The following is a 12,864-nucleotide window of genomic DNA, read 5'->3' on the forward strand; positions in this document are numbered from 1 at the left end:
CCTTGTGTTCTCTGCACGTGGCAGGTCAGTCTGAGTTGCGATCAGTCGTGAACACTCAGAGGTCCTGGAGCTGTGACCTGTGGCCAGCACACGGGTCTGAATCCCGTAGACCTGGGAACTGACCAGGAGGAGCCATCAAGCGGTCATTCAGATGGATACCAAGGAGGAACCAGAGGTTTTCCTCAGCCTGTTACTAACCCATACCTTTTAGGAAACAAAAATGTCAAATCCTGCTCCCAATCTGGCAATAAACACAGTATTGATCCTAAAGTGGGGTTTTAATCCTAAATCCACGGGACACTCTGGAGCGGAGGGGGAGGGGGATCATGTAAGGTGATCACTTTACTGAGGCCTTTGTCCCTGTTTTTCATCTGATTTTAAAAAATTGGTTTTAAGGGGGAAACATCGATCTGTTGCCTCCCATACGTGCCCGAGTGAGGATCAAACTCACAACCTAGGTATGTGCCCTGACCAAGAATCAAACCCACAACCCTTTGGTGTAATGGTATGACATTCTAACCCACTGAGCCACACCAGCCAGGGCTTCATCTGATTTTTTGTAAACTCTTTTGTAGAGTCCCTAACCCAAAATTCAGAATTACGGGCCTGTACCAGAAGAGAAATACAACTGGACAATGAAGATGCTCAATCTCACTTAAATTAGTTCAAACCAATTTAAAAATCCATCACTTTTTACTTTTCAGATTAGTAAAGGAGACTGCAGAATGAAGATGGTAGATGCAGACGTGTGTGGGAAGTTGAAATTGGAAGTCTTTTCTGGAATGTATCTTAGAATTTTTAACAATCCACCATCTGACAGCCATTTCTCTTTGGGATTTACCCTATATACAGACAGATGAGTTAACGAATATATACACTCATCACAGCATTTTTCTTAAATGTCGAAAACCGAAATATTTATAAATAGGGGACTGTTAAGTGGCAGTACACCCGTCAGTGAAGTGCTATGTGGTTGTTCAGAATAACACAGACCCATATGGGCTATTCCGAAGCAGCTTCCAAGACACAGTAAGTGGGGGAGAGAGAGCAGGGTGTGTGTGTGCGCGCGCGCTCAGGATGGGTATGGTCTCCAGGGAGAAGTGGGAATCAGGGTGGAAGGGAACCTTGCTTTTCATGGTCCAGCCTTTTGTACTGTTTAAATTTTTACCATGTGCATGTGTCACTTAAAAAAAGGCTCAAGAAAGCTCCCCATCCCTCCCCAACTCCTTAAAACCCAAGGGCTGCTGCACTCATCCACCTCCTGCTGCCTGAACTAAGTAAGGCTCTTCCTACCAGCCAGACCATCTCCCTCCTCCCAACCAGGTCCACTGCGTTTTATCTTCTCACCAAGAATGGCAGGAGCTCTCCGGGCAAACGGGCTGCAGTCAGTACAGTGGGCGCAGAAGTCAAAGGTAAAACGTTAAAGAAATTCAGTTTCTGTGGGTGTTGACGATGAAGACATAGAACAATGAAGATGGTAGGGATGAGGGAGAATTTGAAGACAGTTTAAAGCCATCATGGTGGGAAGAAAAGGAGGAAGGTGCTAGATTTTACTAAGAGAAGAAAACAGACTGAGTTCAGGAGTCTCACCAGTAGAAGTTTATAGTATTGCACTTTGATTACAGGTGTGTAAATAAAAAACTTGAGTATTACCCTCTGGTAAAAACCAACTTCCTTTTAGATTAAAACAGGTTTGGGGGAAAATGGACCAAATGCTGCTTGGGGTGGAGAGCGAGCACTGGGCCAGGGAGGAATCGCCCGCTCAGAAACCCCAAGGCTCTGAGAAGCTTCCAAAGCAGCCAGGGTCACTCTCAGCGGTATTTCCCCAAACAACCCTCTCCCCCAGGGATATGGTTTGGGGACGCCTCTGGCCATGCGCACAAGAGGACAGACCCCCAATTCATGGGGCCTGCTTCCCTCCCCCGTGCCTCCCAGTCCTGAGACCTCAGGGCGGCGTGTGAGCCACCGCTGACATGGGGTGGGAGGTGCCGGTGTGGATCACAGACCAGTGGTGCACGGCCTTCAGAAAACCCCAAGTCTCCAAACAGAGGGGGGACAGTGAGTTGGGGATGAAACTGGAACTTTTCCATTAGCTCTTAAAGAGAAAACACAGCAACTCCTGCCTTTGTATTGGACCCTGAGAGGCTGCTGGAGGGACACAGCTGTATGAGGCTGGGACCAGGCAGAAGGGAAGCATGGTATCTCCGGGAACCTAGGGCCCACCTCTGTGCCTGTGGGCAAGTGGGGCTCAGAGACACCCTTCTGTCCGCCCCACAGCAAGGGCCTTGCTGGGCATGAGGGGGCCAGGCGGAGGAGCCATAACGGAAAAAGCAGCATCAGGCTCTCTAGACCCTGCCCCACCACAGACGGAGGCCCCACCACGTCAGTACCAGGGCTCTTCCACCCACGAGGCCCTTTCCTAAAAGAAGCCCCGTGGAACTCGGGCATTTGGTGTGCTACCCAGGCCAGCAGTCTGCAGTGTCCTGTCTGTCTGCTCTTCAACCTCAAGATACCGAGGCGGGAAACCTCACTGCCAATGGTCAACTGAGGAAGTCACTCCAGCAGCAGGGACATGGTGGGTGTGAGGTTGAATGAGAGGGTCTTTCTTCCCAAGCTGTTCAGACAAAGACCACCAAGATGACAGCTGCTCAGGCCACACATCCCTGACCCGAGACAGGAGCCACTCGGAGCCACGCGTCCTCCTGACCCCTGACCCCCTGAGCGTCCCCTGGATCAGCATCCCTAGGGGAGCATTACTCTGGGGGGCTCTCTCCCTCCTCTATCCCTCAGATCCCACATAGCTCATCTTCTAGGAGAAAAGCCAGCCCTGCTGGAGCCTCTCCGGCTTCCAGATGCTGGACTTGCACCTCAGGAGCCAGGAGCCGAGAAGCAGCTCAGGCCACACATTCTGCTTCTCTTTGCCCCAGAGCCACACAGAGAAAGCACAGTCTCACAGCAGGCGCAGCATCTCGTTTCTTTCAAAAAATAAATATTTATAAACTTAGGGAGGAAGATTCAAAGAATCAGAGCATTTTCCCTCCAAAAGCACAAATGTCCCATGTGAGTCAAACCAATGTAAGTCCACCAACCCACTAATGCAACAGCCCCCACCCCTGGGAACTCGCCCTGAGGCAGGAGCAGGGAGCTGGTCTCTGGCTCCGAGCCCCTTAGTCCCCCTTGGTGATCAGGTCTTCGATGTAGGCGTCCAGCTCGTCATCTGTATTGATGTCAATGTCCTGAAACAGAGCAGGGCAGCGTCAGCTGGGGGCCATCAGGTGGTGGGGGGCCTGCCTCCCCACCCTTCTGTGGGGCCTGAGGAGTCCCCTCCTCTCCCCGACCCCCCAGCCGTTACCCCTGTCCCCTCTTGATCATCCCGCCCACCCCAACATCTGTGCACAGATGATGCCAGATTCCTTCCCTCTGCCCAGCTCCACCCCAAGTTCCAGGTTGCCGTAGACGTGTTGCAGGCTTCTCGGGCTCAATAAATCCAAAACAACACAGCCAGACCCCCCACCCCAAGTTGTTCCCATCTCAGTACAGGCCACTGCCTTCCCTCCACCCACGGGCTCAAACCACAGGAATCACCCTTGTTTCCTCCCTTTCCCTCAGATGTTAGAGACCTGCCCACTCCCTCCCTCCTCACTGTCATCATCCAAGGTTAAGGCCGCCAGCATCTCTCACCCAGACAACTGTGGGAACCTCACTGGAGTCCCGGATTCTAACCTCTAGCCATGCCAGGCCCTCCTACAACCAACCAGAGTAAGTGTCTTAGAGTGTAAACTGGATGATGCCAGTGACTTCCCACCTCTACAGGCCCACCGCGTCCACAGCCCACAACTCCTGCCTGAGGTCTGGGCCCTGGTCTGTCTCTGCCAGCAGCACTCACACTCACTCTTGCATGACTGGTTCCCCTCTCAGCTCAAATACCTCCTCAGAGAGACCACCCCTCAAGCCCTGGGAAAGTGGCCTCCCGTCTGCCCTGTTTCCTGCATGGCACTTCCTGCCCTGGAGTGTCGGGCTGTGAGGGAAGGGCCTTATCTTGCCTGCCGGTGGCCCCAGTACCCACAGGACAGGCGGAGCAGGCCCTCCCTCAGTGCTCACTGCCCGGGTGAAAGATGGAGACCCTACGGGCACTCTCCACTTTGGGGCCACCCAACCCCATCTGGGCGTCATCTGGAAAAGTGAGAACTTCTATTTCATGGCTGGGAGGAGTCTCAAACCAGGTTGTCCATTGAAATGTCTAAACAAGGGCAGAGGATGATACCGTGGGCCTGGCTGGGAGGAGGCCCAGGCAGCCGCACCACCTCAGCCCTCCTGGTCAGGATGCTGTGCAGCCAGGGTTGAAACCACAGATTCCTGTGAGTGGGGAGAAGGCAGCAAGAGGTGCCCAAGCCCCGCCCCCCCTTCCCCCAAGAGACCAGGTGGTCCAGCTGCAGAGAGAGAGCTGCCTGGCTCACCTCCTGCACCTTTTGCAGGAGAGCCACGATGTTGGTCCTCAGCTTCTGCAGCTTCTCCTCGGTCTCGCGGAGCTTCTTCTCGGAGGTGCGCAGGCTCTCCTCAGAGGCCTTGGCCCGTGAGTCGGCGCGGCTCTGGTAGGAGTGGCACAGGTTCTGCAGCCCCACTTCGTACTGCCTGAAGTACTCTTTCTGTCAGGGGGGAAGCCAGAGGGGGTGCATGAGCTCACAGGGGTCCCCAGGGCCCATCTAAATGAGCGCTGGTTTCCCCAACTGGCTCAGCACAGGGCTCTGAACCGGAAGGGATGTCAGACACAAGGGCCCGCAGCCTCTGGCTCCGGAGCAGAGAGACTGCGATGCCATCTCGTGGGGCTGCCACGAGGACAAGGTCGGGATCACACAGGGAAGCACTTAGTGAAGTGCTTTCGCCCACAGCACGCCAGGAGTGAATGTGAGGATGATTCCACCCATTCCCGGGGGCAGAAAGGACACAGTCCCCGCTCAATCGTGCCTTTCCAACTTCACAAAAGCCCTGTCAGCAATCCACGCCAAGCCACACCCACAACGCGGACCAAAATTCTCTTCTACCCATTTCAACAAGCAGCAGCAGCAGCTCCAGGTGTGTGTAGCATATTTAGGCAGCATCCGTTTTTCCCATCTTCCCCGAGCCCCTGGCACTTCCAAAGGTTGGGGTGGGAATGTTAATAGTCGTTTTGGTGGACATGGTAGCAGAGTACTTGTTTCAAATGAAATGCCACCTGGAATCCCAGTGAAGTTATTTAGGTCGTATGCCTTTGAGCTTTATTCCTTTTCTAAGTTCAACTTATAACATGATTTACTCATAAGTCACCAATAAGAAAGATAAGGCCATTTTAATGAACACGAAGTCATAACCAACAGGTCCTGCCTGACCAATACAGTCTTACCCACTCTAACCTTTCTTTCTTTCCAGGAAGATATATGAAGTACCTAGCACCATTGGGTGGCTCCTGTCTACTGTTCATTTGTTTGTTTTTTAATCCTCTATTGATTTTAGAGAGAGAGGAAAGGAGAGGGAAGAAAAGGTGGAGGGAGAGAAGGAGGGAGGGAGGGGAGGAGGGAGAGAGGGAAGGAGGGAGAAAGGAAGCGTAGGAGAGAGGGAGAGAGAGAGACATACTGATGTGAGAAACATTGATCAGGAGCGTAGGAGAGAGGGAGAGAGAGAGAGAGACATACTGATGTGAGAAACATTGATCAGGTGCCTCGCACATGTACCCTGACCAGGGATTAAACCCACAACCTGGGTAGGTGCCCTGACTGGGAATCAAACACACGACCAGCCCTTTGGTGCACCAGATTACGCTCCAACCAACTAAGCCACACTGGCCAGGGCCTGACTACTGTCTTTAAAAAGTGTTACTGGCAAGTATCTAACTGTGTTATTCACCTGACAATCTAGAATATTATTCTATTAAACCAAGATGGCAAAAGAAGGCCCAAACTCTACATGATAATTACATTGGCAGCACAAAATACCCGTTCCAAAGTATTAAAGTTCAGTATATAATACCTTGAGTCTGACTGGGATTTATATTAGTTTTTTTAAATGTTTATTTTAAAGTAACTATAGATTTCCAAGCAGTTGTTATATTACCGAATGTATATGTACTGGAATCTAATTATCTGCAGGACCCCTGTGGCCTTATGGAACTCCTGGTCCAGCATGGTGGGAAAAACGACCACCATTTAGACTGACAAGGACATAATGAACACCAGACTCTGTTGTGTCCCTGATATTAAAAAAAATTAAAGTTTGAGCTATTTTAGGCATCATAACCAGGAGGACATGAAGTGACACACCTCCTTGTACAGAATAAGCTCACAGACTATTGTAGGCTCATCCGCTGCTGCTGACTATGTTTCGTTGGAGCAGATGAGCCCACTGCAGAGCCCCAACTGCATCCCGGCTTTGCTCTGAGTTTGGCAACAACTTTAAGCTAAAGCAACAAATCTGACTGACAAGATGTCAGGCCAACCCAGCCGGTCCTATGGGCTGTCTGTAGAGTTAGGGCACGGAGCCTCCCCTGAGGCTTTCGTAAGTGCCAGCATCTTCTAGCCTCCTCGCTGGGCACCACCCCTCTCATCTCACAGGGAAGTTGGATGGCACCATGAACAGGAAGACCCGTGTCCGCAGGAGCACCTGGTTCAAATCTGGGCTCTATCACGACAGACTTCACCTCTTGAAGGCTTAGTGTCTTCAAGTCCTCACCTCATTTCCTTTTTTAAAGTGGGATGGAGATTAAGCCCCATGTTTTTGACTTCCGAAAAGCTTATCAAGAACACGGCTGCCACATGAGGGCCCAACATGTTGAATATACTCATCTTGCAGTTCCAAGTCCAGTTCTCTAGAAAACTTCACGGTTCCACCATGAAACAGCCCACTTGATAAGGGTGACTCCCAGGTCCTCATCTCCAGCCCTGACCCAAATGCTAGTCCCCAGTCTCCACCTGCCCATTGGCCATCACCAGAAATTTTAGTGCCAGTACTTCGGCCCAACACAATTAAATCTCAACTCATCACCTTACTCTGATGAAAGCCCTGCTTTCTCTCCCAGGTAACAGCTTTGTCATAAACCTCCAATTCCCTCAGGCTTGAGACACAGGAGGCATGTGGACTTCTCTCCCGTACTTGCCTCAGGCAATGACCAGTCTGTCCACGGCCTCTGACATGGCCTTCACCTGCTGGTCCACTCCCACCACTCTGGCTTCCATTCCCTTCCCTCACATCTGATCTTTACAACTGGACCAGCCTCCTTGCCCTGCATCTCCCATCCACCCACCCAACCCAACATGCTGCTACGCTCTTAGGGGCAGGGGTAGCACACTACGGCCCATGGGCTAAATAAGCTTGTTGCCTGTTTTTGTAAATAAAGCTTTATTGGACCACAGCCATATCCTTTCCTTTATGTATTGTCTATGGTGGCTTTCAGGCTACAATAGTGGAGTTGAGCAGCTGCGAGACACTGTGTAGCCTACAAAGGTGAAAGTACTTGCTAACTGGCCTCTGCAGAAAGTGGGTTGACCGCTGCCCTAGACATGGTTTAGATGGACAACTTCATCAGCGCAACCATCTGGCTGGCTCTCCCATTCCATAGTGTAAGTCACTGTGCTTTAAGACCGAACATTCAAGACCTATCACATCCTTGCTCTCAGGCCCCCTTCCTTCCTAAATACTCACCCTCCCCCATCTGCCCTTTCATCCCTGAGTCCCCCTGCCACTCTCTCGCCTCCCCCAGACTGCCCACTTCCACAGCATGTACCGCTCTCTGCCTTGTAGCCAGGTGCCCGGCAAAAACTCAAGTCTCCACTGACTCTTAAGCCCCTGGAAGCAGGACTCTTGCTGCTCCCTCCCAGCACAGGGCCCCTCAGGGTAGGCGCCACATCAGCATTTGCTGCGACAAATACGACTCGGTGCTCATTTCCACACCACAAGCTTCTCTCTACATCCCTCTGAGAGTCAAGTTTTAGGCACTTTGAGCTCAAGTTCTTCACTGTTGCCTGTGTCAGGTTTACCCCCTCTGCCCAGGTAGAGGAAGAGATGTATTCATCATAAAATGTCAAACCAGGCTACTGTCCGTCAGTGAGGACTCCGGCCAGGGTCTCATGACACCAGAGTCCTGTGCAGCTGAGCCACTTCTTTTCCCACCGTGTAGTCTCCTCTCCATTCTCTTAGCATAAGAGGGGGAAGCTGGCTGGGAGGCACACAGCTGAGAGCTGGCACCACAAGCAGCACCAAGGGGGGCACACAGCGTGCAAGATCCAAGGTCAGGGAGACTCACCAGAGGAAAGGATATCAGCTCATCTGAACTCATAGCACTCAGCTCCTTTTTGGAGATGGGGAAACTTGGAGGCAGGAAGTACCGTAAACAATTCCTAAACGAGAAAGCAGGTGGGGCAAGACGTCAGAATGGCAGGAGAGGAGAAAGCCACCGCTGGCCCTGGAGCAGCACGACACGCACCGGAGGATCTGGACGAGCAGGTCGATGGTCTCGTGGTTGGAGCTCGGGGCGGTGGTATCAGGCTCAATGCGGGTGCAGTCAGAAGTGGAGGGATCTGTCACGGCCACAGCCGGCTGGGCCTCAACCGGCGGGGCCTTTGTGGACTCCTCCTCGCCACCGCCCTGCTGGGTGTCAGGGCTCTGGTACTCCGGGGAAGGGGGCTTCATCAGCCGCACATCCTCACTGTCTTTTTCCACCCTGGAGAGGACAGTGTTTCTGTCATGTATCCCCAGCTCCCAGGATGGGACACAGCCTCCCTCTGCCCTGGCCAACTCAGCCCACGCAGCCTCTTCGAGGGGCATTACCAGCGGTCTCTTGGTGTTGTGTCTGTGGGCACGTAGTCAAACTTCACCTTCCACCGCACCGCATGCTTGCCTGCCTCCACAGCTGTGACGCGGCCGGTGTACCACTCCTTGTTCACACGCACCTCCACGTGCAGACCTTTATCTGAGAACGGGATGGAGCCCAAGTCAGAAAACTGACTAAACTCCCCCACTCAGTCACACACCTCGAGAAAGGTCATCCCAGGGTTTGCAGGGACAAGAACTCCTGGGTGCTTGTCCCCACTATGCCAGGGACATGGGACCCAGTGACCCTGGTCTCCTCCCCCATCTGTCATAAGAGTTCTAAAGAGCAGCAGGATGAGTGCCAGAGGTTTTAGTGCTAAGAATGCACACAAGGGTGGGCTTTCTTCAGAATTCTTGGAATTAGACTTGAAGCCACTGGAGCACCAGAGCCCAGAGCCCGGAGAGCCTCCGTGAGCACTGAGGGTCAGCGGCTGCTGGCTGAGGCCCCACTTCCCGCCTCCCCCACCGGCGGCCAGGTACCTCCCTCCACTCACCTTTCTGCGCCTTCTTGAGGTCAGCTGAGTCCTCCTCAGCACTGTCTGACAGCTGTGAGGAGAACAGAGGGTTAGAGCTCCTGAAGAGCAGACTTCTGCATGGCTGGCTGCCCAGGGTCATCAGCCGTCACCGCCATGCTGATTACATGGCAGTTTAAATCACCAGGACTTGCCAAGTGCCACTTATTAAACCACTATCTTAGGTGTCTACGCTTCTGTCACCTTTATAAACAAGATAGTGGGCAAGGGACAGAATGTCATGGACACAGAACGCAGGGGTTTAAACCTCCCTGATTCTGCGTCAATGTGACCTCCGACCTGGGACCCACTCTCCCGCAGGGTCCTACCTGGCACCACGTTTCCGTCATCTTTGTAAACTGCGCTCTGGAAGGCTCACGTCACAGCGCAAACGGAGCCGTGCAGACTGCAGAGAACTTCCCCTCGACCACCTACCTCACTCAAGTCCTTCTTTTCCTCCTTCACAGTAATTTTGCCCCGCTTGGGTCTCTCCTTCCTCCTCTCAGCCTCTTCCTCCACTTCTTCCTCGTCAGAGGCATCAAGAGCCCGCTTCCGACCAGGGGTGGCCTAGAGCGAGGCGAGAGGGAAGAGAAGGAGCCACGTCAGTCCTTGAGGTGCAGGAAGCTTCTCTCCGGCCTCAAGGAGCTTCAGAGCGAAGCTTGTGTGTCTCACTCTCCACCAGGCTCAGGACACCTGACATCGCTCAGTGTATAGCAACTCCTGGCCCCGTGCCCCTGAGGTCCTGTGCTCAGAGCTGTCACCGGGGAAGGCTTAGTTCACTCCATACGGCCAGCTGTGACCTCCCTGAGACACAGCACCCACTGCTGAGCTGAGCAAGGCTGTGTCACCAGACCACAAACATATGCTACAGCATGAGGAGACAGTGGAGGCCGTTCAAGTGTGTGACAGCCCACACCTCGGAAGGAGCAGGGAAAAGCTGCCTCAATAAATAGAGCCACTTGCTCTGAGCCCCTGAGAAGTAAGTCCCTTCAGCTCTGGACACTGACTGCCCAGCTCCACTCCCACCCCACCGAGGGGAAAAGCATCTTACCGGGGGCGGTTTACTAGGGGGCTCCGGCTTCTTGACCACTGGCATCTTGACGGTTCTGGGGGTGGGGACCTCCCGCGGGCTCTTGGAGTTGGGCAGTAGAGATGGTGACAGCGGCTGCACCGGAGGGGTAGGCCGAGGCACAGTCTTGACTGCAGTGTTAGCAGGCTTTCGGGGTGCCTCGGGCGGCTGGAGGAGCCTGGATGTACAGGCCTCCTCCCGGGCTGCCAGGGCAGGCGGCTTTGGGGTGCTGCTGATGGCAGGGGCCTTTCTGGTTGGCCTGGGAGTGTGAAGGGCAGGGGGTCTGCTCGGGGCATTCTTGATCACAGCAGGTAAAGGAGGTGAGCGAGGACGCTGAGGTCTACGTGCAGGTTCCTACAAGAAGCCCAAAGAGAGTGAGGACAGGTCCTAGCACACGACACCCGAGGAAAAGCCCCTCCTGCCTGGGCTTCACTTCACCTCAGAGGAAGGTCTAGTGGTTACTTCCAGCGGCAGCTTCTTCAGGTCAGCCTGGGAGCGGATGGGCGTGGTCTTCTGCAGGACAAATGCGATCATCAGGTGTTTACCTACCTTGGTACACTCAGGCAGACGCTCTTTGGATCCGCACCGTCCAGGCCAGTGGGGAAGAAAACCGGGGCCCAGCCCTACTATTACAAGCCTCCCATTCTCACTGGGAAGACCCAAAAAACACAGACACCAACCATCCGCAATGGCAGGATTCTATATGATTAACCCAGCAACTCAGAGACTGGACTAAATTCTCACTAAAGCAGCCAAAAAAAAAAAAAAAGTGGGAAAGGCCTGATGAATGAGGCCAAGAAAGGACAGGGGATCCAGCAAAAAGGGACAGGGCCTAGGACGTCTGAGTTAGTGAGAGCATCTGCACAGACACAGAAGCCAGAAAGCAAGAAGCTTCTGTAACACATACAGTAAAGGGCTGATGCCACAAATACACCTAAGACACCCTGACAAATCAATGGGGGAAAAACACAGAAATATGAGAGAATAAGCAAATCTAAAAGAAACACAGACACCTGGGAAAATTGCCCAATTTTAAAAACATGAAAAAATGTCAAATTATAAAATGTATACTTTGCCAAATTTGCAGAAATATTTAAAAATAAATATACTGCTGGTAAAAATTAATACATCTTCAGAAGAATAACTTAGAAATAGTGTGTGTGTATACATCATATGACATCATAATCTCCTATTCCTATTAAAAATATATAGTATATGTATCTATGTGTATGCAGGCAGTCAAAAAAAGCTGGAAGGACATGCAGTTAATGGTTGTTACCTCTAAGGTAAGCTATTCATTTTCTGGAGTTTTAAAACATTCATAAATGAATGGGACCACTTTGTAATATATAAATAAAAGTCTGCCTGTCTAAAATAATGATCAGGGCCAACTTGAGACCAGTGAGCCTGGAGACTGGGGCTGAAAAGCCCTGGCAGTTCTCCTGGGCGAGTGGAGAGTGAAACTGAGCCCGAGGGAACAGGGGAGCCACTGAGAGGCCCCGTCCCATCCCAGACAGACATGACTCGGCCTTGCTCGGCCCAGGACCACGCACCTGCAGGGCCTCCAGCTTCTCCTGCTGTTGGCGAATTTTCTCTGTCAGCTGCTTCTGCTTCTCTTCCTGTGTCTTCAGGTCCTTTTTTAATGTCCCCAGGGGAACCTTCTGCTTCTGCTCAGATGCCTCACACCTGTACAGAGAAGGTGCTAAGGAGGCCGTGGGAAAACAGGCTCCACGTAGGCAGGGCCCTTCCTCCTCAGCCAACTCACGCCTTTCATCAGAGCAACCACCTCAGAATTCCCAAGTTCAAGGGATTAATACTCACTGCAGGACACACATATATTCTTATTTCTGGACACTTACTACGTGCAGCAAGACAGATGTAAAGATGTGAGCACTGATCTCAAGAAGCGTAGCGAGTTATTTACCCAAAGAGCGGAAAAAACATGGTGAGAGGATGGAGATACCCACAATCGCGTTAGAGAAAAGTGCTCACCGGTCCTGCTCAGGATCAGGGTTCATGGAGCAAACCCAGGTGTCAGGATACTCCTTTTCCACAGAATGCAGCTGGAAGGGGAGGGTCCGCCACTTCAGACACAAATCTGTGACACAGAAATCACACCCGCAACCCCAAAGTCAGCCGCGCCTACCAACAGTATCTGTGGTCAGCATCTTGGGCCTCCCAAGCCAGGCCCAAGGCACAGATGACCCTACTTGCCATTCAGAGTTTCATTCTGGCTCCAACTGTGCTTTCCTTACAGAACAGTAACTCTTCTCAGGGACAGTGACACCAGCAAGGACGGGAACTTCGTATCATGGACTCTCCACGCCCTCAGCCCCTCTCCCTCAGCACAGCCCCAAGACTTAGCTCCCAAGGCCATCACTGAACAGACTCATATCCCCAGTGGGACTATAAGACCATGAATGTCAGTCCGGCCAGGCCAGCATG

At 52.4% G+C, this 12,864-nt stretch overlaps 1 protein-coding gene across 2 annotated transcripts in view; it reads right to left on the bottom strand.

The window, feature by feature from the left end:
• Positions 1–1,584: 1,584 nt before the first annotated feature.
• Positions 1,585–12,864, bottom strand: part of MORC2 (MORC family CW-type zinc finger 2) — a 39,332-nt gene continuing 28,052 nt past the window's right edge. Inside the window, exons 18-26 of one of the 2 annotated variants that reach the window (XM_014542540.1) lie at positions 10,858–10,932; positions 10,402–10,773; positions 9,786–9,917; positions 9,333–9,384; positions 8,797–8,938; positions 8,453–8,689; positions 8,273–8,366; positions 4,467–4,646; positions 1,585–3,236 (exon numbers count right to left, since the gene is read on the bottom strand). In XM_014542540.1, the coding sequence (XP_014398026.1) occupies positions 3,168–3,236; positions 4,467–4,646; positions 8,273–8,366; positions 8,453–8,689; positions 8,797–8,938; positions 9,333–9,384; positions 9,786–9,917; positions 10,402–10,773; positions 10,858–10,932 (1,353 nt within the window). In that variant the 3' untranslated portion in view covers positions 1,585–3,167. Of the gene's footprint in view, positions 3,237–4,457; positions 4,647–8,272; positions 8,367–8,452; positions 8,690–8,796; positions 8,939–9,332; positions 9,385–9,785; positions 9,918–10,401; positions 10,774–10,857; positions 10,933–12,864 lie in introns of both variants that reach the window. The other variant, XM_005869769.2, reaches the window with a different exon arrangement.

Source organism: Myotis brandtii, unplaced genomic scaffold (genome assembly GCF_000412655.1).
Source record: "Myotis brandtii unplaced genomic scaffold, ASM41265v1 scaffold303, whole genome shotgun sequence".
NCBI classification, from domain to species: domain Eukaryota; kingdom Metazoa; phylum Chordata; class Mammalia; order Chiroptera; family Vespertilionidae; genus Myotis; species Myotis brandtii.